This window comes from Marmota marmota, unplaced genomic scaffold (genome assembly GCF_001458135.2).
Source record: "Marmota marmota marmota unplaced genomic scaffold, marMar, whole genome shotgun sequence".
Classification (NCBI taxonomy): domain Eukaryota; kingdom Metazoa; phylum Chordata; class Mammalia; order Rodentia; family Sciuridae; genus Marmota; species Marmota marmota.
In genome coordinates, this window is record NW_026000101.1 from 316671 (window position 1) to 343843 (window position 27173).

The 27173-nt window shown below is 55.4% G+C and overlaps 1 protein-coding gene and 1 long non-coding RNA gene across 14 annotated transcripts in view; one reads left to right on the forward strand and one right to left on the reverse strand.

Annotated features, from left to right (window-relative positions):
* Window positions 1-539: 539 nt before the first annotated feature.
* Window positions 540-6049, forward strand: LOC125610651. Of its 9 annotated transcripts, XR_007340641.1 has the most exons (6): window positions 540-1914; window positions 2021-2178; window positions 2400-2520; window positions 2619-3286; window positions 3506-4237; window positions 4390-6049. It is a non-coding gene; the product is annotated as an uncharacterized LOC125610651 (long non-coding RNA). The 9 variants fall into 9 exon arrangements; XR_007340635.1 differs by having other exon boundaries at window positions 2021-3286; window positions 3506-3731; window positions 4113-4237; XR_007340640.1 differs by having other exon boundaries at window positions 2021-3286; window positions 3506-3675; window positions 4113-4237.
* Window positions 6050-6095: 46 nt separating this feature from the next.
* Window positions 6096-27173, reverse strand: part of Col27a1 (collagen type XXVII alpha 1 chain) — a 126587-nt gene continuing 105509 nt past the window's right edge. For 4 of the 5 annotated variants that reach the window (XM_048783133.1, XM_048783134.1, XM_048783132.1 and 1 more), the window contains 21 exons: window positions 26754-26807; window positions 24577-24633; window positions 24395-24448; window positions 23835-23888; window positions 23522-23575; window positions 22839-22892; window positions 22655-22762; window positions 22192-22299; window positions 21323-21430; window positions 17171-17224; window positions 16653-16715; window positions 16304-16357; window positions 16181-16216; window positions 16083-16100; window positions 15827-15862; window positions 15490-15516; window positions 13717-13782; window positions 11787-11955; window positions 10807-10916; window positions 9068-9286; window positions 6096-7888 (listed from right to left, as the gene is read on the reverse strand). In XM_048783133.1, the coding sequence (XP_048639090.1) occupies window positions 7742-7888; window positions 9068-9286; window positions 10807-10916; window positions 11787-11955; window positions 13717-13782; window positions 15490-15516; window positions 15827-15862; window positions 16083-16100; window positions 16181-16216; window positions 16304-16357; window positions 16653-16715; window positions 17171-17224; window positions 21323-21430; window positions 22192-22299; window positions 22655-22762; window positions 22839-22892; window positions 23522-23575; window positions 23835-23888; window positions 24395-24448; window positions 24577-24633; window positions 26754-26807 (1650 nt within the window). In that variant the 3' untranslated portion in view covers window positions 6096-7741. Of the gene's footprint in view, window positions 7889-9067; window positions 9287-10806; window positions 10917-11786; window positions 11956-13716; window positions 13783-15489; window positions 15517-15826; window positions 15863-16082; window positions 16101-16180; window positions 16217-16303; window positions 16358-16652; window positions 16716-17170; window positions 17225-21322; window positions 21431-22191; window positions 22300-22654; window positions 22763-22838; window positions 22893-23521; window positions 23646-23834; window positions 23889-24394; window positions 24449-24576; window positions 24634-26753; window positions 26808-27173 lie in introns of those variants that run through there. The other variant, XR_007340633.1, reaches the window with a different exon arrangement.

Below are 27173 nucleotides of genomic sequence, written 5' to 3' on the forward strand. Positions count from 1 at the left end.
TCAGCCGTAGCTGGGCCCCTAGTCCTTCTCCTGATTGGGATTACTGTAGGACCCTGCCTCTTAAGAACTCTCTCCACAAGAGTGGAGGTGAGGTCCAGCTTATGGTCTTGCAAGCCCAGTGTGGTCCCTTAGACACAGAAAGGTGGGAAAAAAACCAAGGTCTAATGATGGGCAAGATTGACATCAAACCTGCTAAAACCAGTGGGAGATGTGATAGTCAAGCCAAAGACTTCATCCTGTAAAACAACCATGCCAAGTAGAAGGGTCATGACTGGGGCAAGATGTTCTTTTCCTTTTTCTATAGAAACCTTTAAGAACACGGAACTACCTAATGGGGCATTGTTTCTGTAACTAGGGTAACGGGGCTCTGTTTCTGTAACTGGGGTGACTGGGCTAACTGTGATTGGTTAGGCTTCCCTCTGCTTGACCCCACTCTCCCGCTTCTGTAACCTGGCTTGCCTTGCATTGGCTGGACCCCGAACATCCCTTTTGCGGTTTTCAGGCTTATAAAGAGTGCCCTTGAAATTGTTCGGGGCTGATCAGGGGAACAGCTTTATGTTTCGGTCAGCCGCCACCAGTGTGCTTCAATAAAGGCTTGATTTGATTATTTGTGAGTGATCTGGAAGTCAGTTTATGAAACCCCGGGATGAAGCTTTAACTGTGACACCTTTCCTCTCAGCATGCACTGGGGACATCTTCCTGATTTAAAAATAGGCAGAATTTGCAGCTGTTGCACAAGGTTGCTGAAAAACCTTTTGCAATATTAAATCATTCCCATTATTCCTGAATCTGTGGCCAGGCCCAGGGCACACCCATCAGCATGAATCAGTTACCTGGCGTTGGCCACCAAAGGTTAAATGCTATCCTCTTAAATTTCTTCAGTTATACAAACCTTTTGGACAAGATTTAAATATTTAATTAACTGAATTCCCAAGGCTTTCTGTATATACTTTGACTTTAATGCTTAGGGATTTAGACCAACATCTATGGGCTCCTATTTTGGTTCATGGGCAGAGGGGTGAGCAGAGGGAGTCCCAGCTCCCTAAGGCCCGACTCTGAGTGACCCCAGTGCCTCCCTTGAAGGAACGAGGCTCCCTGCTGTCCCCACTGTTGCTCAGGCTGCCCTTCGGGGGTCTCACTCTCCACCCAAGAGGTCGTGTAGACAGTTCTCCAAGTGTACCCCATGCCCACCCTGGCTCAGTTCAATTCGCCCTTCTCCTTACATCCTTGGGATTCTTAAGGGTCTCTGCAGTCTTCTTGGTCAGCCCTTCCTAACCTATCTCTCCATCCGGCCTTGGCTCAGTGTCAAAAGTTCACGGGGAAATAAAGAAAGAGAAAAAAACCCTCAGGGAAGTCCAGGCTGGTGGTGAAGCATCCCCTGGGCATTACCATTTGCTAGCTGTGTGACCTTGGGCAAGTTTCTTAACTGCTCTGGGCCTGAATATCTCTACCTGTAAAATGGAGACAATATTAAGCTGACTTCATTCAGTTGTCCTAAAGATTTAAAGAGTTCATATTTGCAAAATGCTTGTTACATGAAACAAACTTCCTTCTCAGTTCCACTGATCGAACAGCCGTCACCTTGACTTTGATGCCAAGCTGGGGTCGGGGGGTGGGGGGGGGGAAAGCCAGGCCCCTGCTCTGCTGGTGTAAGACAGTGACTGCAGCTTATGGTCTCTTTTTAAAGGTACCGAGAGGCACGAGCACCTAATGCAGGTTGTTTCCCCATTGTACAGGCAGCTCAGAAAGGCGCAATGACCTGGTGACAGGCCACACGGCAGGTGAGCCGCAGGTAACCTGGGAAATGCACCCTCTGAAAAAGCCACTTCCTGCCTTTCTCCGTCAAGGCCTCTGCTGAACTTGAGTCTGAGGTCCAACCGGCCCCGCCTTCCACGTGGACCACCACAGAGGATGGTGAGCAAAGCCAGGGATCCCCATTAGGGAGGCCCGGGTGCCGTGTCTGGGCCGAGAAAACAGGCAGGAAGATCTGCTCAAGCCACGGACCATGTGGCCTCTTTAGACTCAGCCTCCTCGTGTGAAAGGCCAGAGTCGCTTGCAAGGCCATCGAGTGTGAGCGTGTCCCACCGCACAGTACCAGGACGGTGGCGCCTGCAGAGTTGCAGCGTGGTCATCTGCGGGGGCCATTGTTGGGTTGGACAGGACACAAGGCAGCTGAAGGTAGGTCACCCATTCCCCGTGTTCATCTTCCTATTAGAAAAACTAGCCCCTCTGTGGCTGGCAGGCCGGGGAGGGCCCCGTCTCCACTTCACAGAGAGAAACTGAGGCCCAGAGAGCGAGAAGGAGCCCCCGCCCAACGCCCAGGGCTGGGCCCCGTCAGGAGGTCAGACTGCTCCTCGGCCAGCCCCTCCCTTCTGCCTCTCTTTCCCTCACTTTCCCAGAATCTGGTCGCTGGTCACTGTGGCTGGACAGGGCTATGGGCACAGATCTTGCAGGGCCACCTGGGCTTTCCCCTGGCGTCAGCTCAGCTGGGGAGTCCACCCTGGGTACTTCCTGACACAGGTACTTCCTGGGTACACCTGTTGTGCAACAGGAGATTGGGACCTGGGGGACTGCTGGTCCAGGAAGTCCTTCCCAGCCTGCCCCCCTGTCCCTTCCAGGAATGAACTGGCCTCGCCCCAATATCCTCACTGGCCAGGTCACAGGGCCTGCGGATCGGAGACCAGACTGATTGTAGTGCCACAGCTTTTACACAGCCCCTTCGTCTTTCCCATCTGTCCCTCTCGCTGGTCTGCTCTCCGGGACGCTGACTGGGGTGCACCCCTGGGTCCTGCCCCACCCCCAGCCGGGTGCCACCCGGACAGCTGTGCTCCAGAGTCCCAACACGGCTCACCCCCGATGTGGCAGCCCCACGCCCTGCTCTTCTGTGCAAACCATGGCTGGTCTTGCTGCCCCTCTGGGCCTCAGACCCTCAGCCTGCCCCGGGCCCATGGGAAGCCCCTTGCTATTTCCAGCGTGCCGACGAGGCTCGTCCCCTCCAGCTGAGTCCTCAGACTTTGAGCCACTCAGACGCACTATCGGATTGCTCCAGAGCCCAGTGTCCCCATACGACTCGACATGGAGAAGGTGCCCAGTGGCTTGTCAAGGAAATGAAGAGGAGAGGTCCTTCAGCAGGTCGGGCTGCTTTCCAGGGGCTGCCCTCTGTGGCTAGAGAGCAAGGCCCCTCTCCTGCCCTCCTGCAGCTGCCTGTGGGGAAACACCCAGGGAAGCACACCGAGACCCCAGGCCATCATCTGAAGGCACAAGGGTACGGAGGTCTCAGGAATGGGTGAGGAAATGGGCCATTCCAGCCCAATTTTGTTTCTGATTATCTGTCCAAGAAACGAAAAGAACATTCTCTCCATTCTCAAGACCTTTTTATTGTTGTTGCTTTGGTTGTTTGTTTGTTGGGTTGTTTGTTTTCTTTTTTTTTTGTGCACCAGGGGTTGAACTCAGGGGCACATGACCACCGAGCCACATGCCCAGCTCTAATTTGTGTTTTATTTAGAGACAGGGTCTCGCTGAATCACTTAGTGCCTCACTTTTGCTGAGACTGGCTTTGGACTCGGGATCCTCTTGCCTCAGCCTCCCGAGCCACAGGGACGACAGGGGTGCACCCCTCGGAAACCATCTTTCAACCTCAGGAGATAGCACAGTGCCACTGTCCTGGGGACTTCGGTGTGCACCAGAACTTCTGAAGGGGCTTGGCACAGCGCAGGCCATGGGGCCTCAGGGTTTGTGATTTCCCAGTTTTGGGGCCAGGCTGAGAATTCCTGGCTTAAACGAGCTCTGGGTGTGGCTTCTGGTCAATGCACCTCACAGAGCAGCCAGTGGTGCTGGGTCTAGGCCCCGGCTCTGCCTTCGCCTTCCCCTGTGACCCAGGCTCTGCTCTGGGCTTGGGTCACCCTCTATGCAATAGGGTGGAGCGTGCCCTGGATGTGGCAGTCTCGGTGCCTTCCAGACCAGGCATCCCAGCCCTGTAGTACAGCTCCTGGGCCTGGGCAGGGCACCCCTGGGGCTGCTGTCTGGGGCAGGTGGCAGAGCGGGAGCTCGAGGAGGCTGAGCAGTGGTCCCCAGTATGAAGCCAACTGCTCGAGACCTGTTCCTTCTCTTAGGTAGAAAAGGTTGGGAAGTTCAGATGCATCAACTTCCCAGGGAAGGAGGAGAGAGTTAAGAAAGAAAGAAATCAGAACCCAAGAGTCAGGAGACGTGGCGACAGTCAACCCAGACAAGTTTAAATGTAAGATAAGTTTTTTTTTTCTTTCTTTAAACATACTGCAAATATGACACGGAGCACACTTACACTCAAAAGGTGATTTTTTAAAATCTGAAATTGAAGTTTATTTGAGCACCTTGGGTTTTCATTTGCTGAATCTGGCCCGTCTCTCCCAGGCCTTCACTCCTGCACCTCTTCCAAGGTGGCTGCTTTGTGACTTCTCCCAAGAACCTCCAGGGGACTCAGCCCAGACGTCCATCAGCTGGCCCACAGAGGCGCACGTGTGTGCTAGCCTACGGTTTGGATTAGCTTGACGTGACCATCTACACTCAGCACCACCATGATGGCCCCCCAGTACCCCTTGGGGTTTTGCCTACAGAGCTTCAAGCACACTACAAACAGACAACCACTGGACAGGTGTGGGGGGGGTCAGGGTGGTCCCTGTGCCGGGACTGTGCCTGACCCTTTGATGTAAGCTCAGGGTAAACCAGGTACAAGCCAGTGAAGATGAAGTCACCCCTCCAGCTGACCTAAACTACAGGCACCCTCTTGGTCTCACTGCTGCCCAGGACCATGCTTCTGTGAGTAACCCCAGGTGAACTGTGCTGGGGGGCGGCTCCCATCCGTCTTCCTCTTTCCTGATGCTCATTGTACCTCGGGTGCCAGGTGCATTCCCTGAGGCTGGATTGTTCTGGAATAACACCATGGCATCTGGTAGGGAAAAGGAGTGAAGTACCCATATATGATACGGCACGGATGACCTTAAAAGCATCACGCTGAAAGAACATGTCACCAAAGGGTACAGATTGTAGGATTCCGTCCAAACAAAATATCCAGAGGCAGAAAGTTAGGTGGTGGTTTTGTAGGTTCTGGGGAGGCAGCGATGGGAGTGGTTGCTAAAGAGATGCGGGGTTTCCTTCAGGGGGGTGAGAGTGTATGGAACTAGGTGCGGGACAGAACACTGAGAATGTACCAACTGTCCTTCATTCCTGCTCAACTCTAGCTTATATATATTTTGCCTCAAAAATAACAATGGCTCATGGTGACCTGGGTGCATGTCCTCCCTATTCCCCAGGAAATCTGCCGAAGTCCTGACCCCCGTCAGTACCTGGGAATGTGACCTTATTTGGAGGGAGGCTCTGAAGGGTATGGAAATTGATAACCCTCAGGACAGGGAAATGACAAACCTCCAAAACTGTCTGACCTGGAGGACGAGGGAGGAGGAAGGCATCCTGAATCCTTCCCAGGACACCCTTTCTCAGTGACAAGGGGTCCCCAGGTTTCACCCCTTCCCAGGTTCATCCCCAGCATGGCCACCAAAGCACACACTCATCCCTCCCCCACAACCGGTCCTGAAGGCTGGGCCCTGTCCCATTGCCAATGAGTCCTGGTCATTAGGGTGTGACCAAGTCATATGCCTGGTGTCCTTCTGAAAAATGTGAACACAGAGAAACAGGGAGAATGCCCCCTGACCCCTGACCTTTGAGGAAGAGACTGGAAGCCAAGGAATGGCCAGGGCTACCAAATGCTGGAGGTGAGGCCTGGGCACTAACTCTGGGTGGTCTGCCTAGCAGGGGCACTGGCCGGGGTTGGACCCCCATACTGCAAGTACTGATACGAAGGAGGAGGAGGAGGAGGGGGAGAGGAGGAGCGGGAGGAGGAGGAAGAGGAGGAGGNGGGGGAGGAAGAGGAGGGGGAGGAAGAAGGGGAGAGGAGGAAGAGGAAGAGGAGGAGGAGGAAGAGGAGGAGGAGGACAAGGAGCAGGAGAGGCTGTTGAAGTTGTCGGGTTCAGGACGCGCCTTCTCTGGGGGATTTGGAGACAGCCAGGCCCAGGACAAACTGCCCACCCAGCTTTGCAAAGAAGCACATGACCACAGACATGTCATTCTGTTGCCTCAGTTTTAAATATTTATTTAAAATCCGGAAGGGAAAAGGAGAGGCGGAACGCACTGGGGCTTCCACACACCGACATCGGGACAGACAAACACGAGGACAGCAGATAAACCCGAGATGGGACAGGGGCCCGGTGGAGTCTGGTACCATGGGGACACAGCGCTGAGATGAGCCCCAGCGGGGAGCGCCCAGGCTGGGACAGTGGAGGGGGGCAGTGGGGGCCGAGTGAGGTATTAAATATTGCAGACCAAACCCAATTCCCCAAGAGACACCATTAGAAATACTCAGAGACTTCCATATAATTTTCCTCCTTCCATAAAAATAATTTCATAGTTCAAATAACTTCAAAATCCAACCCAGGCCCTGATAGGGTACAATCCAGATCATTGTGAATGCCACCGCACACAGGTGGCCAAGAATAATTCTTTTCTCCCCAGCCCCAATTGACACCCACGTTGACAGTGGGTTTCTGCAGAGTTTAACAACACTGAGAAAGCAGGAGGGACAGCTGCCCAGGGGGACCGGCTCCTGGGAGGGAGAGCTGAGCTTCGTTCCCGGTTTCATGAGATGGTTCAATATTTACATTCCGAGGCTAGCCCCAGCCAACATTGCCCTTGGCACTGGTTTCTCCAAGGTCAAGGCTGCTCCCAGGCCTCTCCAGGGCAAAACCTCCCTCCAGGACCCTGAAGGCCACACCAAGACGCTTTGTACAAGGACAGACATTTCCAAGTCCATAAGTTAAAGGGAAAGCCCTCTTCTTCCGGTTTCTGGTAGGGTTTTTGTTGTTGTTTCATTTTTTCTTTTTTCTTTCTTTTTTTTCCTCCTTAGCAGATTACCGGACAAGCATAAAGACAACACTAGGAAGACAGAACGATTCCTCCAAACTTTGTCATTTGGAGGACAGAGAACCATGTGAACTGTGTCCCACATCAAAAAAGTTTCTTCGAAGTCTGTGGCAAAAATAGTAGCACCTTCAGAATCTTAAATAGGTTTTTTTTTTTCCTTAAAAAAAAAAAATCACTTACACTGCGAGACGATTGCGAGCACCGGCGATTTCACAGTGGAGGTAGCAAAAGTGGGGACCCCCCGCCCCAGGATCTCGCTTTCCCCACCCCGCTGCTCTTCCTCACCCTCTCACCTCTTTCCCAGGTGAAAAAATAGTAACACACCTTCTTTGGGTTTGTTTAAATAATAATAATATATATATTCTTCTCTCTTTCCTTCTCTCCTTTTTCATGTCTCCTTTCTAATATTGCACATCAAAAGCTCCCTGGCAGGGCCGGCTGACGGGGTACCCCTTCCCCCCAGCTGGCTTGGACGTGGGGCTCTCTGGGCAGGAGGCCGGGAGGGAAGCCGGCAGCCACCGGGCTGGGGTCGGCCGGGGGCCGAGGCGGGGTGCGGGCTCGGCAGACTCGCTGGCTCTTTGGTTGGTCTTTGGGGGTGAGCTGCGATGGGCTCTTCCCAAGGACACTCTGTGCCCTGCTACCCCCCTTCCCCTGCTGCCGAGCAGACAAGATCTAGGGACCCCTCGGGCAGAGCAGGGGGCTGCCTCTCCTGGGGCCACCGCCCTCAGTACCCGGCCTGGCCTCCTCCTCCTTCCTCTGCCACAAGGCCACAGGCACCAGGAGGCCAGGGTCAGAGGAAGCACGCAGGGCCAACTTCCAAGCGGTACTGCTTCCCTGGTGAGGCAGCGGGGAGGTTGTCCACGCTGACAATGGGCAGCTGCTGGGGGTCCTGCGTCCGGAAGGTGAAGAGCGTCTGGTGCCAGTGGCCGTCCAGGACCTGTGGGTGGAGGAAGAGGTACAGGTACCAGGTGCCCCTGAGCCTCCCATCACGCTCAGGGCCTCTGCCATGGCCCTCCTCCTGCTCCGCAAGGCTCCACGCCACTCACCACAGCAATGACCTGTACTGGCACATCTACTTTGCTCCCATATTTTTACTCTCCCGAGTGATGCTTAAAGAACAGTAACCAAACCTTTGTGCACATTCTACAGAAAGTTCTAGAGGTGAAATTGCTGGACCAAAGAATAGGTCCACATGTGAAGTTTGAGACATGTATTGGATATACATCTATACACAGAAGCTTTCCAGAAAGCTCTACCCATTTCTTTTCTCCAGTCGTTTCATACAGGAACGTTGGTCTCCTCACATCCTCACGATCACTGTGCATTATGGTTTTGGTTCAATCGTGTAAAACTGGTTTTTACCTTTTGATGATTTTATCTCCCCTCCCCCTGCAAATCCAGCTGGTTTGGAGCATTTAGAAATGACAGACTATCTGGAGAAGAAATGAGCCTGGCAAGGTGGGACCAAAGAAATATGTCCTCTGTCGACAATTTGCAAAGAAGACGGCTTAGAGAGTTAAACTGGTGCAGAATTAAGCCCATCAGGAGATGGGATCACACATGCAGAACGCTGGCTTTCTTTATCCCACACTCATGGACACACTGTCCCATGTTACCTGCTAAAAAACTTAGTTCTAATATCTATCTCGATTTTTGTGCTTAGTATCAGAATTTATTGCTTTTATCTATTTTATTTTTTTATTTTTTTTTTTACAGAAATGGTATTGTCTTAACACAATTTATCAGAAAGACCAACCTTTCCCCATTCACTATTCTGCAAGGCCAACTTTGTCATAAATCATGTCCACACACAAACCCAAAACAGAATTTGGATGTACTGATCAGTGGGGGGAACCCACAAAGATGCCTTAGAGGTGAGTACCTTCTCTATTAGTCTGCATAATTTTTCCCAGCCCAGACCTCCCCTTAGGAAGTTCCTGGAGGAATAAAAGTGAATAAAAACAACTTCTGAAATTGTTCTAATAAAAATATTACATAGAAATAAAAGTGACATACGTCCATACCTGTCGCACGCTGGCACAGTATAGGACTGTTAGACATACAAACAAGTTTTTTCACGCAAGTTTCCCCATCTTCCATGGGCTCTGCTGATTACCTTACAGCCGTCCATGGACACCTCTGGCCTGAACTGACCCCCAGCTTCAAAGATCTGCCCGTTCCAGGCCCGGAAGCGCACAGCCTGCTTGGCCGGGGTGCGGCCCGTGGTCTCCTGCCACACGGTCATGTTCAGGCAGTGGATGGTGATGTGCTGCGTCACCTCGGAGCTGAGCAGGTGCAGGAAGTTCATCTGGACCCGGCTGACGGCAAACTCCACCTGGGGGAGACGGGGAGACAGACGGTGAGGGGTGGGGTGCAGTGCCTGCAGCTCTCGGGGCTCCTGCCTCTCTCTGGAGGGGCCTGGATAAGCCCTTTCCTGGTCAGTTTTCCCCAACCCTCACGTAAGCCCACTTGAAAGACTGGGAAACTGAGGTCCACGTGAGCTGGTCCCCCAGCCCCTCAGCTGCATAATGAGAAAGGTCTGCCGACCCCACAGCAGAAGGATCTCGCCCAAGACGGAGACCCGTGGAGGGCAGAGGAAACGGGAGGCACTTTCTAAGCCTAAGTCCCAAGAGGCTGGGGGGTGGGGGTGCTGGCAAAGGCAGAGCCGAGAGCAATCAGCGAGACTAGGTGCCACTGAAATCCAGGGCCCTTCCCTGAACTAAGGTGTAGGTAAGTGTCCCAGAGGCCTTTGTGTTGAAGGCTTGGCCACCAATCATGGGAGGTGGTGGGACCTTGAGAAGTGGAGCCTGGTAGAAGGGAGACAGGTCACTGGGGCTGCCCTTGAAGGGGCTACTGGTTTTTTTGCTGCTTCCCGGATGCTTCCCTGCTCCCACCATGATGCCCTCCCTCACCACAGGCCTCCAAGCAACGGGGCCAACCAACCACAGACTGGAACTCAGGGCTGTGAGCCAACATAAACCTTCCTCCTTATAAGTTGCCTATCTCAGGTATTTTGTTACAGTAACACAAAGCTGATTAACACGCCTGCTATTGTTTCTGATGAGAATTGCAACACAAATAGGCAGTCACCTCGCCACCTCCAGCCTTGCCCATATGCACGGCAGGTTTGCCATTCAGCCCCTAGACCTCCGAGCCACAGGAGAGGGAGACTGCAGTGGTCTCTATGGCCCTGCTGACCTGTGAGTTCTGGCTACAGGGGCAGCAGCAAGTTTGGCTTCCTCACGCCTAGCTCAGGGGCTGGTACCTGTCGGAGACTTAACAATGACTTGTTGACCCACTGGCTGACAGACTGCCTCCCTAGAGATTCTCAAACTCCAGGAGTAGCATGGTCAGCACACACCTTCTAGAACCTCCCAGAGGGTGGGGGTGGGGCTGGTAGGATGGGATACAAAGGGCTCTGGGTCCCCAGCCCCTGCAGTTGGAGCAGCTTCTCACTGTGGCATGAATCACTCCCTAAAATGCTCCTCCCAGAGAGGCAGGTGGCCAGCGGGCATCGAGCAGGGGTTCAGGATCGCATGTGTCTGGGAGGAATGTTCGAGAGGAGCATTGCACAGATTTGCTTCATGCTGATTGCTCGTGGTTCTGTGAGCCAGGCCCCGTGTGGCTGGCTGACTGCTCTGCTTTAGTACGAGGCAGAAGGGGGGACATTGGAAGCACTCCAGACTCGCACAGGTAGAGTCCCCAATGCACAGAGGAGCAAGCTGAGTCTCGGAAAGAGGAGGTCTTTCCCAGGACCGTGCAGTAAGACAGGCAGGGCTCAGAACAGAGCCTGGGTTGGCTGTGGCCCAGGGCAGAGCGGGGCAGACAGGGCCAGCGTAGGGAGAAGGTGGGCACCTTGGAGGCCGTGATGGGCTTCAGACACGTCTGTCCGCCGTGGGTGAAGTTGCAGGAGACTTCAATGGTGTCCGAGGAGCAGCCGAGGTTCGGATCCACCCAGTAGGTGCCTGCAGACAGCACAGGGGGGTGATGCACGGATCTGGGGAGGGGCGCAGGTCAGGTTCCGCAGATGACTCTGCACCTGTGACCCACTGAGCCCCACTTGGGCATGAAGTCGGGGTGAGCTGGGCAGAAAAGGGATTCCCAGGCAACAGAGGGGAAGGGAGCCTTCTAGGCAGAGGTCACAGCTGGAGGAGCCCAGGGCAGAAGGTTCCCTGAGGAGCTCGTCCTATGTCCCCCCCGGGGGGTGTCCATCTTCCAGAGGAGACAACAGGTGAGAGGTGAAGCCAAGGCCCCAGGGAGTGGGGGGTCATCTGCTGACTGCTTCCTCCAGGTCCCACGGCTCCTCTGGGCCCTGCCAGAGGGGCTCAGCCTTCCCAGGCAGCCAAACCAAGAGTGGGACCCAGGCCACCAGTCCCAGCTTCACGAGCCGAGAGGGGAGGTGACTCAGGTGGTGCTGTGACAGGCCCCAGATCACAGATGGGAGAGTTGAGGGAGGTGGAGACCCAAAGGGAAACCCCGGCTCACCCGGGAAGCCTTCCTGGGGCTGAGCTCTCCTGGCCCTTGGGGACTTTTTCTGCCAAAACTCTATCTCATTGCACTGAAATGGTCGTCCCCAGCCTGTGGATCTGTGGCTCTGGAACAGTGGGACCACTCCTCTGTGTACCCCACAAAATCCTACAGACCAGGAAGTACAGCCTGGCACATGGGAGCTCAGTGACTCAGTCAGTGGCTGTCTGTCTGTCTCCCTAAGGACAGAAACTTGGCCCAGAGGTGCTGAGAACCAAGTACCTCCTCTGCCCGGCTCCTCCTGGAGCTGCCCCCCCAGCGCCACCAGCCTGGGCAGGAAGCGCCCGCTCCCCTGCAGTCGCTCTCACCGTCCGCCATCTTCTGCTCACAGTCCATGAGGTCCCGGCAGACCCGGGCGGGGTTCTCCTTGGTGCCCAGGGGTGTCTTAATGCTCTGGATGAGGTTGCTGAGGTAGTGTAAGGTTTTGAAGATCTCCCCTCCCTGGTCCAGCACCAGCCGGTCTGGATAGCTGTACCCCTGTCATAGGAGAGGCATGGCCATTGGTCCCTTAAGTCCTGGCTGGCCTGAGGTCCTCGCTGCCTGGGAGGGTGCTCAGCTCCCAGGCTGGTGGCCAGGCCAGGCTGCGTCTCTCTCCACTTCACAGATAAAGAAACTGGGGCCAGGGACAAGAGGCAGTGGGTGGGGCTGCCGCCTCGGCTCAGGTTTGAGGAAGCACAGGTGAGGCCCTGTTCTCTGGCACAGGAAGGGCAGAGCCCCAGGAGGCAGGCAGATGGGATGCACAGGACACCACGGCGTGGCCTGCAAGGGAGAGTCCCTGGAGGAGGAAGTGCTGCCTTGGGGGCTCCCGTGCCCTGCTGGGCTCACCTGGGTGGGAGCAGGAGCTCCTGTGAGGCACCAAGTCACACACTGGGACCAACAGACAAAAGTGCCTGGGGGAGGACTGTGGCTCAGAGATGGGGGAGGAGGGGGATGGCCGCAGAGTGCGGGGAGCAGGGCCTTTGGGTGACCCTGAGCAGCCCCAACTCCTCCTGCAGGACCTCCAGCCCCTTTCCAAAGCCACAGATCAGAGCTCAATAAGCCCTCCCCCCAGACCTGGCAGAGGCCACGTGTATGTCTGTGTGCATGCACGTGGGTGTGCATGTGTGTGCGTGAAGGTGTGTGGGTGTGAAGGTGTGTGCATGTGTGCACGCAGGAGCATGTGTATGTCTGTGTGCATGCACATGGGTGTGCACGTGTGTGCGTGCAGGTGTGTGGGTGTGAAGGTGTACACATGTGTGCATGCAGGTGTGCACATGCATGGTGTGAGTCTTCTGTGTGGACAGAGCCCACCCCCAGCCCCCTCTGCAGTAGGTGGGGGCAGGAGGCCATGCTCCAACCAAAGCAATGACAAGAACACAATGTGCCCCTTGCAAAATTCTGACCCCTGGTCTCCGGCACTGTTCTCCTGCTCTGTCCCCTGGCGAGGCGTCCCCCTGCCATGGGGTAACCTTAGGGATGGTGCGTGGGAGAGGAAGAGGGCACAGCCCCGGCAGGCAACCTAGGTCTGTCGTTACCAAGCCAGCTGGCCTTGGTGCACATGAGGAATAAACGTCCACGTATCTGCGGACACTCATCTCCTGCCGTGTGCGAGGCGCTGTGGGGAAGGCGCGGCGCGCAGGGCTATTGTTAAGGATGGCCACAGGCCAGCTGCCTCCCTGGGTGTGGAGCAAATGACCTCCTGGGTGGAAGGAAACTCTCCCCTTCTCTGCCCACGGATATCTGTCTTTCCACTGACCTCCCTGGGTGGACGGCAGGGGCCCATCCCTGCTTCTGTCCCTGTGGACTGCGAGCCCAGCAGTTACATAGGAACAAAGAAGGTGGCTCTGGGTGGAGGTGGAGCTGGAGCCGAGAGCTCCCCATCCCGGGGCGGGGAGCCGGGTCCCGGCCGAGCCCTGACCATGGCTGACTGTGAGCTCTCTGTTGCTGGAGGACGGCTGGCCAGGCCACAGGGCGCCCAGGGGAGCGTCTCTCCCTGACTCAGGGCAGCAAGCGTCTCCGGACCCCAGAGGCCCTGGAGAAAGCACAGGCCAGAGCGGCTTCTGTGTGCTGGCCGCGTGACCCCGGACCTGCTGCTGCCCTTCTGAACCCCAGGAAGAGCCTCATCTGGGATTGTGAGATGTCATAGACACGGCTCTGACACACTGGTGCAGGCCAGGTGGAGGGCACAGATCACACAAGGGCCGTCAGCCACACTTCTCCCAGGACTGGACACCATGTGGGCAGAGCTCCTGGAGGTACCTCTGGTCGGAGTGCTCCGTTAGTGTCCATCCACGTCTGGAAAGCTGCCCCAAGGTCATCTTGTTGCTGTGCAGGGAAAGACAAGGGGTATATCCTGGTCCCCCAGGCCCAGAAAGTGGGAACCCCAGGGCCCGAGCACCCACTCTCCCACCCCACTTGGTCTGGCAGGATCTTGGTTAATCATGCACTCTGCAAACTCCTTCCTCCCATGGAGACAGAGTCAGTGACTGTAGGCACTGACTTTAGGCACTTCAGTGGCTCCCCCTGGCCCTTGGGATGAAGTTAGAACTCCTCCCGTGGTTACAAGACCCAGCTTGAGTGCTGTGCTCCTGAGCCCTGTTTCTCTCCTCTCCCCGGCACATGCTAGCACTGGGCACACTCAGAACTTCTAAGTTCCTAGGTGCCGTGCTGTCTAACCACAGGGCCTTTGAAAGTGTTGCTCCCTTTCCCTGGAAAATTCTTCCCTTCCTCAAATGCACTGTTAGGCTATCTCCTATTCCACTGCTTCTCAACTGGGGTGAAGATGCTCCCCTGGGGCATTCGTAATACCTGGGGACATCTTAGACAGGTACAACTAGGGAAGGGGCACTACTTGATCTTCTGGTCAAAGACCAGGAAAGCTGCTCAGCCTCCCACAGGCACAGGATGCCAAGGTCAGCAGTACAAAACTTGGCAGTGGTGGGAGGCCTCTCTGATCCTCCTGGTTCCAGGCCGCTGGGGCCCCTTTCTCTACGCCCCACAGTTCCATGTCTGGGGGGCACTGTACCAGTCTCATGAGCCTCCAGCCCTGCCCCGGGCTGGCAGAGGCAAAGTCTTGCCAGAAGAACAGGGGAGAAGAGATCTGGGCACCGAGTAAAGCCGAGGACCTGGAGGGATACCTCAGGGTCCAACCCAGCCCTGCCACTTCCCATCCACGCCCTGGGTCTCAGTCCTCCCATCTTGAAAATGGGCCTGACACAAAACTCCCCTCAATGAACTGAGGAGCTAACTCATGAGTCCACCCGTGGAAAGCTCTTCTCCCGGTGTCTGGGGTGTAACCAGCAGGCAGTTGATCTAGCTGTCACTCAGAAATTCAAAATCCTCTCCTTTTCTGTATTTTAGGAGAAAAGGCTTTTCTCCTGGTTCCCTTCCCTCCCCACTGTCTCTTATGGATGAGAAGGACGCGGGGATGTGGAGAGACAGTCAGGGTGGCCATTACTGCTTCTGTGACAGTGGACAGAGGGACCTTGAGAAACTGGGAGGAGCTGAGAGGCTGAGGACTCCTGGCCCAGGTGCCATCTCAGCTTGGTCTTCCTGGGGCCCTGCCCGGGAGGGACACTCTCAGGGCTGGATCCAGAGGTCAACCAGGACAGTGGAAAAATGGGGACAGATTTGTCCCCGGTGGGGCAAGGCCACGCTGTCAAACAGGGGTGTGGTCCCCATCTGTCCACTTTTCTGACCCTCTGTGGACAGAATCTGAGGCAGGGGATCGTCAGCAACCAGCCCACATGTCGGGGCACAGACAGGACCAGGGGCCAGCAGCTGGGCAGGACCCTGGACTCATGGTCCCCAGATGCGAGTCCAGCAAGAGGAACACTCAGCTTTCCTGCCTTGTGGTCCCAGGCCCCTCCTGTGGCCTAGGGTCCAGGGCTTCCGCCAAGGAACGAGAGGACGGGGGGCATCCCTGGGCCCGGCTTAGGGTTCTGGCCACTGTGGCCAGACAAGGCTGTTAGCTCTCCCCTTCACCTCCCAGGCCTCTCCCAAAGTGACCAAAGAGAACATTCTCCAACTTACAAGCTGGACTGGACGCCCTGGAGGTCCCTGCAAAAGAAGATGGTGGGTCAGCACTGGATGGGCCCGGTGCTGAAGCCCCGGCTGCCAGGAGAGTGGTGGGCCGTGGGGCAGGTGAAGACCGCCAAGCCAGTGTCTGTGCTGCCGCAGGCCGGGATGACCGTCCCCGCCCCCAGGCTGGTCTACGCTCTCCCAGAGTCTGTGACTGCAAGAAGCATGTGAGTCCTGCGAGACTCGGGGTCAAGGACAGTCTGCTGGCAAAGCCTTGATCTCCTCCATAGGGACCCCGCCTCTGCCCAGATGTCCAGGGTGCCCCATGCTAAGACACCAAGCTACCTACCGGTGGGCCAGGCCGCCCTCTTGGGCCGGGAGGACCCTGGAGGAAGAGAACAGTTAGCCTTGGTCAGCAAGGGCCCTCCGTCTCCCACCCCAGGTCCTCATCAGGCAGACAGGAGGCCCAGGACCTTGGTTCCCTGGTGTGGACAGGTGCAGATGAGGTCCAGAGAGAAAGGGCCCACAGGACAGTGGTCACGGACAGGAGACCCAGAGCCCCCGCCCACTCCCCTGCCCTTCGCCCTCACGCCAAGCACACTCACCCTGGGACCCTGCAATCCCTGGAGGGAGACACAAGAGGGACAGAGTCAGACGCAGGCCGAGCTGGGGCCCACCCTGAGTCCCCTCGTCCTCCACTCACCCAGTCCCCTCGACTGCCTTTGTCGCCCTTTGGACCCTGCAACAAACCAGAGCCCAGTGAGACAGGGTCAGAGGGGAATCCAGTTCCCGGAAGGGGAAACCGAGGCCCAGCCCCTGCACCTACCGGGAGTCCCGACGGTCCCAGGATTCCAAGGGGCCCAATGATGCCCTCCTTTCCCTAAAGGAGACAGACAGGCTGAGTGGGCTTGTTCCAGGCCTGGGGAACGGTCCCAGGGACAGAGGCTGGGGGGCTGCCTGCGTGTCCCCAGGGATGGGTGGGACACCTCCTCGGGCCACACACTCCCCGGCTCCTCCCACATGCAGCCCCTTCTGTGTGCCCGGGGGCTACCAGAGTGGAGCAGGAGGAGAGGGGGAGGAAGGGCTGCGGCCCAGCTGGTGGAAAGAAGCAGGAAGAGGAGGATGTGAGTCCTAGGTGTGGCCAGTCAAGGGCTGGAACAGAGGAGGGGACTCACCATCAAGCCAGGAGGCCCCCGGGGGCCCTGGATGCCTTTGAAGCCGATGTCCCCAGGGGGGCCCTGCGGAGAGCAGAGGAAGGGCAGTCTGTGCCTGGGCAGCCCAGGGGGTCCCCCGAACTCCCCCATGGTGTCTGGGCCCCAGGAGGTGGTAGGAGCCCACCCACGGGTATCGCGCAGGCGCAGGCCGTGGCACTGTTGGTTGGTGGCCTGTGCCTCTGGCAGAGTTCTGCATCCATCCTCCACTTACTGTCCCCACTTGACAGATGAGGAAAGCGAGGCTCAGCGGGACTAAGCCGCGTGCCTGAGGCACAGGTGAGCCGCGGAGCTGGGCCAGGAACCCAGGCGTGCCATCATGGCAGTGAGCGTGAGGACGTGCTGGCTGCTGGCTGTGTCCCCAGCTGTCATGGTGCCCACACTGTGAGTGCTCGGCCAATATTGGTGGAATGAACAAGTGAATGAACGAGTGGGCGAGGGCAGAGGACCCCACAGGAGCCGGGAGGAGCGGGGGTCCGTACCTTGGGTCCAAAGAGGCCAGACACTCCTGGGAAGCCCATCTCGCCAGAGTCACCCTGTGGGGAGAGCAGGACAGGGCTAGGGTGCTGGCCCGTCCCCCAGGACCCAGGGGCCATGGGAGAAGAGTGACGAGCTCACACGCGCGGTGCCAGCCTGGGTGCTGAGGGGCCAGGGGGCGGCGTCCTCCACCAGGCGAGCGGGGAATCCACGGGGAAACTCCACAAGGCTCCTCTCCCAGGTCCTCAGGAAGAGAGAGGAGGGATCCGTGGAGCCCACCCACCCCAAGAGCTCTGTTAGGACATGGTCCCCTAGAGTCACCAGCGCTATGGGCCAGCTGTTTGACGTTCCCAGGTGCCCTGTTTATAGATGACAGAAATGAGGCTCAGAAAGGGCGGGAATTTGCTGAGCGTCACACGAGTATTATGTGATGGAGGGCACCAGGTTCAGACTGGGCGTAAGCAATTACAGAGGCCCAGACCCCCACAGCCAGTCTACAAAGTGGTCAGAGAACAACCAGTCAGGGAGGCAAGAGAGGACAGGACAGAGAAGTGGACTCTATTCATGTAGCCTACAGCTGACCTGTGCCTGGGCCACACTGTGGTTACTCTAGCTCTGTAATAAGTTCTGAATTGGGAAGTGTGAGTCTTACGAATACTCGGATCTTTTCCAGATCAGAATCTATTTGCTGACTTCAGCAGATTGTGGTAGGGACTGCACTGAATTGGGAGGCCAGTGTGTGGGGAGTATCGCCATCTTAGCAGTGTCATCTTCTGATTCATGAACATGGGATGTCTTCTCACTTATTCAGGTTTTTCTTCAATATTTTTCAACAATGTCTTGATTGTGTTCAATCCATAGATCAATGTGAGAAAAATGGACATCCTCATAATCTTGAGTCTTTTAACCCATGGACACTATGTAGGTACATATGTTTTTTTAAAAATTTTTCTTAGCAATGTTTTGTCGTTTTCAGGGTACATTTCTTGCACCCTGGTAGTAGATGTATCTCTTGGCATTTCATATTTTTTTACTTTTATAAACAGTATTACTTCTAAATTTCAATTTGTGATTCCTTGTTGCTAGAAATTGCTAGTGATTGCTTAATATGTAGTAATATAATTTATTTGTGCATATTGATCAGTTTCCAGTGATCTTAATAAACTTGCTTATTACAATAGCTTTCTTGTAGATTTCATTTGATTTTCCTCTGTAGAAATCATTTCATTCTACAATGAAAATTTTTAAATTTCTTTTTCATGCCTTATTACACTGACTAGAATGGCCAAGATGATATTAGATGGAAGGGGTAGCTTGTTTCTGCTCCATAAGAGAAAGCATCCAACTAATCACTACTGCATATGATGTTAACTGAGTTGTTCTTGGATTTTCTTTATCAAATGAAGAAGTTTCTTCTGTACCTAGTTTATTGGAGTTTTTATCAGAAATGAAATTAGATTTTTGTCAACTATTTTTCTTCATCTACTGAGACTATCAAATGGTGTTTTGTTTTAGTTTGTTAAATAGAAAATGATAGTGGAATGAGGTGGCCATCATTACCCTAGGTACATATATGACTGTCCATATGCTGTGATACTACATCATGTACAATCAGAGAAATGAAAAGTTGTGCTGCAACTGTGTGCCATGAATCACAATGCTATCAGAATAAGTAAATAAAATTTTAAAAAATATGGTGGATTAGATTGACCTATTTTCAAATGTAATACCACCCTTGCATTCCTGGGATAAACTCCATGTGGTCTTCTTGTGTTGTCCTTTTTAATACAGTCTTAGACTAATTTTTCTAACATTACATTGAGAATTGCTGTGCCTCTATTTATGAGGTATACTGGTCTGTAGTTTTCTTGTAATGTCTTTGGTTTTAACATCAGGTGATTCTGGCTCATGGAATAAGTTGGCTCACGGAAATAAATTCATTTTCTGAATAAGTTTACATAGAATAGGTATTATTTGTTTCATAAATGTGCTTAGTAAAATTCACCAGAGTTTTATTTGTGGGAAACTTTTAGACTCACTTATTCATTTTCTTTAAGAGATACATGGCTGTGTAGGTTATTGATTTCTTCTGGAATGAACTATTAGTTTTGTCTTTGAAGAAATTTGCCCATTTCACCTGAGAGTTACTTAAATTTCTTGACATAATGGTTTTTTTTTTACAATATCCCCTTATTATTCTTTTAACACCTGTAGTATCTTTAGTGATAGCATCTGTTATTCCTGATATTAGTAATGTAAGTATTCTCTCTCTCTTTTTATTTTTCTGAGAAGTTTATCAATTTTACTGACTTTCTCAAAAAAACAACTTTCCATTTTTCTTATTGTTTTCCTGGTTTTTAAAATTTCTGATCTTATTGTTTCCTTTCTTCTATCTGCTTGGTATCTAATTTTTTCCCTAGTTTCTTACAATGGGATCTGAGGCCATGGATTCGAAAGCCTTCTCTATTCCTTAAACACCCTACTAAGTGCTGTCTTGGCCCCACTAGTGATACACCGTGTTCTCATTTCATAAAATATTAATTTCCCTTTTGATTTCCTCTTGTGGATCATGTGGATGTTCTTTACTTAGTTTTCAAATATTTGGAGATTTTTCAGATATCTGTTATTGATTTTCCATTTCATCATCATGGTACAGAATATTCTTTGTGTGAATTGAATCTTTGTGACTTTTTAAGGCTCATTTTTATAGGCTCAGAATGTCATGTCTTCGCAAATGTCCTGCATGTGCTTGCAAAGAATGCATATCTTGCTGATACTTGGTGCAGTGCTCTATTAGGTCGCGTTTGCTGATAATGTTCCAGTTTTCTACATCCTTACCGAATTTCTGACTATTTACTCTATTTATTGATAAGAGAAATATATTGAAATCTTCAATTGTAATTGTGGATTCGTCTACTTCCCCTTATAGTTCTATCAGGTTTTGCTTACTGTATTTTAAAAAATATGTTTTATTTATTTTTAATGTGGTGCCGAGGATCAAACCCAGTGCCTCACACGGGTGAGGCAGTTGCTCAACCACTGAGCTACAGCCCCAGCCCTGCTTACTGTATTTTAAAGTCTATTATCAGGTGTATGAACATTCAGGATTTCTCTACATCTTGACAAACTGACCCCTTGGATCACTATGAAATGAACTTCTTCATTACTGTTAATAACCACTGCTCCAAAATCCATTTTGTCTGATATTAAAATAGCTTCTCTGGCTTTCTTTTGACAAGCATTAGCACAAAATATCTTTTTCCATATCATGACTTTACCCTATTTCTGTCTTTACATTCAAATGTCTTTACATTATTGTAGTAGTACATAGTTGGGGCTTGGTTTTTTTATTCAATTAAATTATAAATCTGTTTTTTGGGGGGAGGGGTACCAGGGGTTGAACTCAGGGGCACTTGATCACTGAACTGAGCCCCATCCCCAGCCTTATTTTGTGTTTGTTTAGAGACAGGGTCTCATTGAGTTGCGTTGCACCTTGCCTTTGCTGAGGCTGGCTTTGAACTCGCCATTCCCCTGCCTCAGCCTCCTGATCCACTGGGATGACAGGCGTGGGCCACAGCACCTGGCATAAATCTGTTTTAACTGGGGGTACTAGGGCCAATTGATATTTGTTTCTATTCTTTGTTGTCTACTCCTTGTTCATCTCCCCCTCTTTGTCCAGCAGGGTGAGGTATCTAGCTCCTGAGACAGATGGTGAGGAAGGTACAGGAAGAGCACTGTCCCTGGAGTGCAGACCCGGGTGCTGGTTGGGATCCCCTCTCCTCATTCTGGAAGGGCTGCAGCACCCCCACCATCCAGCTCAGGGAGGCTGACAGCATCTGGTGCCCAGAGAGATTATATATCTCTTTGTCAACAAGTAGACAGGTGGCTTCTTGGCCTATGTGTACATTTGTGAACACAAGTGTTTGTGTGTGTGCATGTGTGGGTACATGAACACGAGTGTACGTGTGTCTGTAGTGTATTCTTCAGATGTGTGGGTATGTCTGAGTGTGTATGTGCATGCATGTGAGTGTGTGTACAGGTGCAGGTATACACGCATGAGTGTATTTGTGTGTGTGTATGTGTGCTTGTGTATACAAGTGGGGGTGTGTGAGTGTATTTGTGTGTGCACATGAGTGTGTGCTTTGTGACTCACTCACCGCCTGGCCTTTGGATCCTGGCTCCCCCTGCTTCCCAGGAAGCCCTGATCCGCCCTCAGTCCCTCTCTTGCCAGGGGGACCCAGCTGCCCTGGTAACCCACTTTCACCCTAAAAGAAACACACCAAGATTGCCAGTCAAAGGGGGAAATGATTCAGGGAGGGGGAGGGGGAGGGGGAGGGCCTAGGAGATCAGGGATTCCACAGGGTCCCTCGAGATCTCAGGGCAGTGGGGTGATGCAGGGAGGCTGGGAGGATGGAGACCCTCGGAGGAAGCCTCCTTCCTCCCTCTGTCGTGCCCTCCCTCTCCTGCACTGTCTCTCTTCTCCCCAGCATGCCACAAGCCCCACCTCCAGACCTGGCCACACATCCCTCCACCTACAAAACCTTCTCTTTTTCTCCGTCAAATCCTCACTGGGCTAAAGCCACCTGTCTCTGCCTGCTGTCCTCTCAGGAGGTTCCAACCATTCCCTACTAGACTCTAGTTCAGAGAGAGCAAGAGCTGTGTCTGGGTCCTTGGACTTCATTTTCCCCTCAGGGTCTAGTCCTGGGCTCTGCCTGATTGACAGCAGCCTCTCATCCCAGGGAAGTTTTCTAAGGATGCCTGCCGCCTCCCATAGGCTGTTCCACCGGGACCCACAAGAGGGCGCCCGTGGACAACTCAGCTACAGTGGGTCATTTCCAGAGCCCTCTAGGGGGCAGTAGTACAGCTCTGGGAATAAAGTATCCTATAAGACTGGGACAGGACCCCAGAGAAAAGTCACAGCATAGATTTTAATTTTCACACAGGCCCTGGGACATGGGTGATGTAAAAATTGGTAGAGCTAGTCAGAAAGGGCAGAGGGAAGGTAAGTGAGTTAGAAGCATCTGACCTTGAATCCTGGGGGCCCCTGTGCTCCAGGCAAGCCGGCCACACCTGGATTTCCTCTCCTCCCAGCAGGGCCCACAAGGCCAGGGTCCCCGTCATCCCCTTGATCTCCCTGTAAAGAAAGCAGGCAACGGAGTCTCTTGGATTTCAGGAAACAGGCCAGAGTCGGGGTGGGCACAGGGAGGACAGGAGGTCACTCCTGCCTGTGTGAGATGGCTGGACCCACAGGGACGGCAACAACTAGGATGTGAGGTCAGGCAGGGGTGGGCATCAAAGAGAGACCCCAAGAAGGTCCGTGCTCCCAGGGCCCAAGGGATGAGGCTGAAACCCACACCAAAGCATGCGGGAACTTCTGCGCCACCCCGCCAAGTGTCCCTACTGGCTCCCTGGCCTGTGGCATGTGGCAGCCCCCCTCCACACCTTGTCTCAAATGGAGACACCATCTGCTCACCCCAAGTCCTGCTCACCTGTGGTCCTGCTCGGCCATCCCTGCCAGGAAGCCCATCTGGTCCCGCGACACCCTCGGGGCCCTGTCTTCCCACCACGCCCCGCGGCCCAGGCAGCCCCGGCAGCCCCTGGGGGTACACAGGAAGGTGGTGAATGTTGGGGTGGGGGAGAGCTTGAGGGGGCACAGCAGCCACAGGGACTCACCTGGATCCCCCTCCGACCTGGGGCCCCGGCCTTGCCCGGCTTTCCCTTTGGACCCTGAGAAAGCAAAAGTGAGGGTCACATGTCAGGCTGCCTGGAGGAGGGGGCGCTCTTGGGAGAGGCGTCCAGGAATGAGGCCTCTGTGAGCTCCTGATTCCATGAGCAGTCCGGGACAGCAGCCTGGAGGCCCAGGGCCAGCCGCCTTGGGGTCAGCCAGTGCTGCTGTCCCCACGCTGCTTGGCCCCCTTGCTGCCGAGCTCTGGTCATTGTCCTCGTCTGGTGAGAGTCAGACCCAGGGCTGGCTGGCCCACTCATGAGGAGTGTGGCTATCCCTAGCAGGTGTGGGTGGAAGGGACCTGGCTGGAGGCCATTTACCTGGCCCAGCCTTGGGGAGGGAGGCCCAGGGACCCTGGTCCAGGCTGGGAAGGTCCCCTGTGATCATCCTGTCCCTCTCCTCTTTCTCCAGACCCCTGCTTCCCTCCCGAGGTTTCCTGTCTCCAGTGGCTAAGGCGGTCAAGAGGCCACCCTGGCTCCTGCGGCCCTGAGTTCAGGCCCCTCTGCTGACCTGAGACAGGGGCTCCTCCCCAGGCACCGCACTTGGGCTGCGGGCTCACGGGGAGTCTGGTCCTGGGTCAGCCCTTCCCCTGGCCCGGGCCTCGGTCTCCCCAGGAATTCAGCCTTCTCACCTCTTCGCCTTTTGATCCTCTGGGTCCCGGCCGCCCCCGGGGTCCCGGATGCCCCTGCAAACCAAGGGGAGATGACGCAAGGCAGCCCCAGGATTCTCTCCCGGGGAGGGTGGCCAGTCTCCGCCTGGAGAGGGAGGGTGGGGAGGGGTTTGGGGGTGCAGGCTCTGGGGGTGTCCCCAGGGTCAGGGCAGGAGAAACCAGAACGGGCTGCTTCCCCACGTCCTCGGAGGGAGGGTCCCTTGAGTCTTTACTTCCCACTTACTGTCCCACCCTCCTCAGGGCAGGAGGGGGTGGGGCAGCAAGCACCACTCACGGGTTGGCCCTGCTGGCCAGGCTTTCCTCGGAGCCCGGGAACACCCTCCTGTCCCTGGAAGCCAAGGAGAGGCAGCTGAGGGGACCTGTCTGGGAGGGGCTAGGAGCCAGGGTAGGAGCCGCAAGCCCTGGCCTTCCTAGCCACGCATCACCGTCCCTCCCCGAGCCCAGCTCCCCTGTCTGCAGAACGGGCGCGACAGGGACCCTCCACTCACATGTGGAGGAGGGACAGGGTGGGAGAGCCTGGTGGCTCAATGGTTTGCCACTGCTCCTGCTGGGGGAGCTGCTCCCAGCCACATGCAGGGAACCGAGGCCCTCGGAGGGAAGGGACCACTCAGGACCACAGCTGAGGAGGCTGCCAACAGGCACCAGGCCCAGCCAGTCTCCCTCTGACCTCAGCCTCTCTGACCCCAGGAAAGGCCAGGCCCCCCTCTGCAGTGGGACTAGTCCTGGCCTCTTAAAGGGGTCTCACTTCTAGCTGGGCACTGCCGGTGGAGGGGGGCCTATGTCCCGGGGCAGGTGGCCTCAGGGTCCTGCAACATGTAGGACTCTGGTACTCACAGGGTATCCTGGGTCCCCGGGTTCACCACGGTCTCCTCGGTCACCCACAGGGCCCTGAATGACAAGGACAATAGCAAAATAAAGGCCACAGCCTCACCTCTGCTCAGCCTGCCCCCACAGAGCAAGAGACCCCACCGGGAAGCCCACAGAGCCATGCAGCCCAGGGGAGGGGCAAGGCTTACCCGATCTCCAGGCGGCCCAGGGGGCCCCTCCGCCTTGCCGTCCTCCCCCTGCTCCCCCTGTGGACACAGAACCAGCTCTAGGAGGAGTCACCCGGGACTGCGGGCAGCAGATGCACAGAAAGGCAAGCAAGCCTCAGGCAGAGCTCGGGTGGTTTGGACCTGGGACTGGGGAGCACAAACAGCACCGGGGCCCAGTGGACCCCCTGCGGAGGCGGGCAGCACGAGGCCAGGGGTCAGCCCCCATCCCGGACGGGGCCAGCTGCGGGTCTTCAGCATGTCCCTGCCCGTCCTAGCTTTCTTCAGCTGGGGGAGGGCTGAGCTGGGTGAAGGGATGATGGCTAACGGCCACAGGGAGCCCACGAGACGGTGTGTGGATGCTGGCCCGCGTGGACACTGCCCTAGGCAGACACAGGCAGGCCCACTGAAGCTCACGACAGCCCCATCACTCTTCCTGTTTTGCAGAGGACAGAGGCACAGGGGGCCATGGGAGTGCTCGGCTGCTCTGTCCTCAGTGGCTGGGAGGAAGTGGACCCCTGACCAGCGTCCCTCCTTCCATTGCTCGGAGCCCCAAAGAAGGCCCTGGGGCTTCTCCTGGAGACACCTGGCAGCTGGCCGACTGCAGACCTTGTCCCTAACACAGCTTCAGAGTGGACAGTGGGATGGGGACACCTTCAAGCGTTCTTATGAGGCCTCAAGAGGAGGGGCCAGCCTCTGTGCCTGCTCGTGGGACTCCAGGTGGCCATTAGAATTGCTGTTGATGACAGTAACAGAAGTGACCTGGCCAAGGACAGACGGGGTAGGAGCTGAGTCCAGAGCTGTGATCCTGGGCCATGGCGGACCCTGGAGGCCCTGGGACAGTGTGACCTCTTGCCAGCCACAGGGAAGGTGCGAGTGGAAGACGGGACAGAATCAGGGGCCAGACTCCACCCCCAGAAACTGCTGTGTCACCCTGGGGACCCATTCCAGGTAGGGGGCTCAGCAGGGAACCCTGAGCCCCCTGGTTGTCCACTGGGATTGGAAGGAGCCCGAGAGATGGGAGGGGGAAATGGTCCCTGGCAGGCCACGTCCTGGCCCGTGAGCAGAGGGCCGCGGCACGGCTGAGGTGCGTGGCTGGGCTCTGTGGCTCCCGTGGGGAGTGGCCAAGCAGGCAGGACCTGGCCTGAGGCCGAGAACCAGTGGCCCAGGGAGTGGGGATTCCCTCTCCTTCCCGCCCACTCTGGCTGGGTGACCTAGTGCTCAGTCCCACTGTGGAGGGCCGCTGGGGACTGGTAAGCTCTGGGCAAGGGATCTGGCACGTCCCATGCTGGGCACTTCATGGGGTTCATGTCACACCTCACTTCACAGAATCTACACGACAGTCCTGTGCTGCTGGGCTGCACTTCACAGACGGGGGAGCTGAGGCCCAGGAAAGGGGGTTCCCAGCCAAGGCCACTGAGGAATCGAGGGCCAGGTCTGCAGATCTGCCCCCGACACACGCAGGCCACCCTCGAGGCTGCAGGCCGGGCATGCATCTCTGGAGAGCTGGCCAGACACCCTGCCTGCCCTGTGCCCAGAAGCCCATGCAGCCCTCTGGTGGCCTCTTCACAGACACGTGTCCACAGGGTCTCTCGTTATATTGGACACGACCCAGGGCCCACGTTCTGATGCCCCATCTCCCCCACCACCACTGGACAGGGCCCAAGACCCATGGCTCCTTCAGTGAGTCCTCTCCTGTCTGAGCCAGAGCCTGAGCCCCAGGCGAGGGATGAATGCGCTTCCCCTTGGCCTTGGGCTCAGGCCTCCACCCCATCCTCTGCGCTCAGCACACGCCTCGCTCCCGCTGGGTGGTCTCATCGTGTGGGGGTTTCCGTGACCACAGGCACAGATGAGGGGGTGGCACGGCCTCAGTCACCTTGTGACTGACATCTATGCTTGACCTTCACCCTGTCAGGGCAGGGGATGTGCCTCTTGTCCCAGGACTGGGCACAGAGGTGACCATGATACACAGGTGAACATGGAGCTCAGCTTCTGCCTGCTGGGCTTAGCGGACTGACGTGCCTGGCAGGCCAGTGCGAGTGAGCAGGGCCGCCTATGCCACCCTGTCTCCAAGGACCCCAGGGGTGTGTAACTGCTGACCCCAGAGCTGACCCTGGCCCCAGATATAAGGGGTAGCTGCTTCTCCATGATCAAATACCCACCTTTTCGCCTTTTGGTCCCGGAGGCCCGAGGGGTCCCACAGTGCCTTTGTGTCCCTGAAGGCAAACATGATAGAGTTGAGGGGCAGATGGGGACTCAGGAGGGACAAGGGCACCGACCAGGAACTCAGATTTGGACGGAGGCACTGGACTGAGACACTGGGTTCCAGCTCTGCCCCAAGTTGCCGTGTGGCTTGAGCAAGCTCCCTAGGTCTCTGGGCCTGGCCTCCAGACACACCTCTAAGGGGTCTCAGGCCAGCCTGCTGGTTGGGGACTCAGAGGACCCCAGGCTGCGGCCAGAACTGCAGATGCAGGCACCTCCCCCACCCAGTCCCTGCCTTCTCTGACCCCCCCTTGTCCTTCCCCTCTCCCAGACCCCTGCAGGGTCTCCATCACACCTTGTCTCTGGCGAGGGCCACAGGG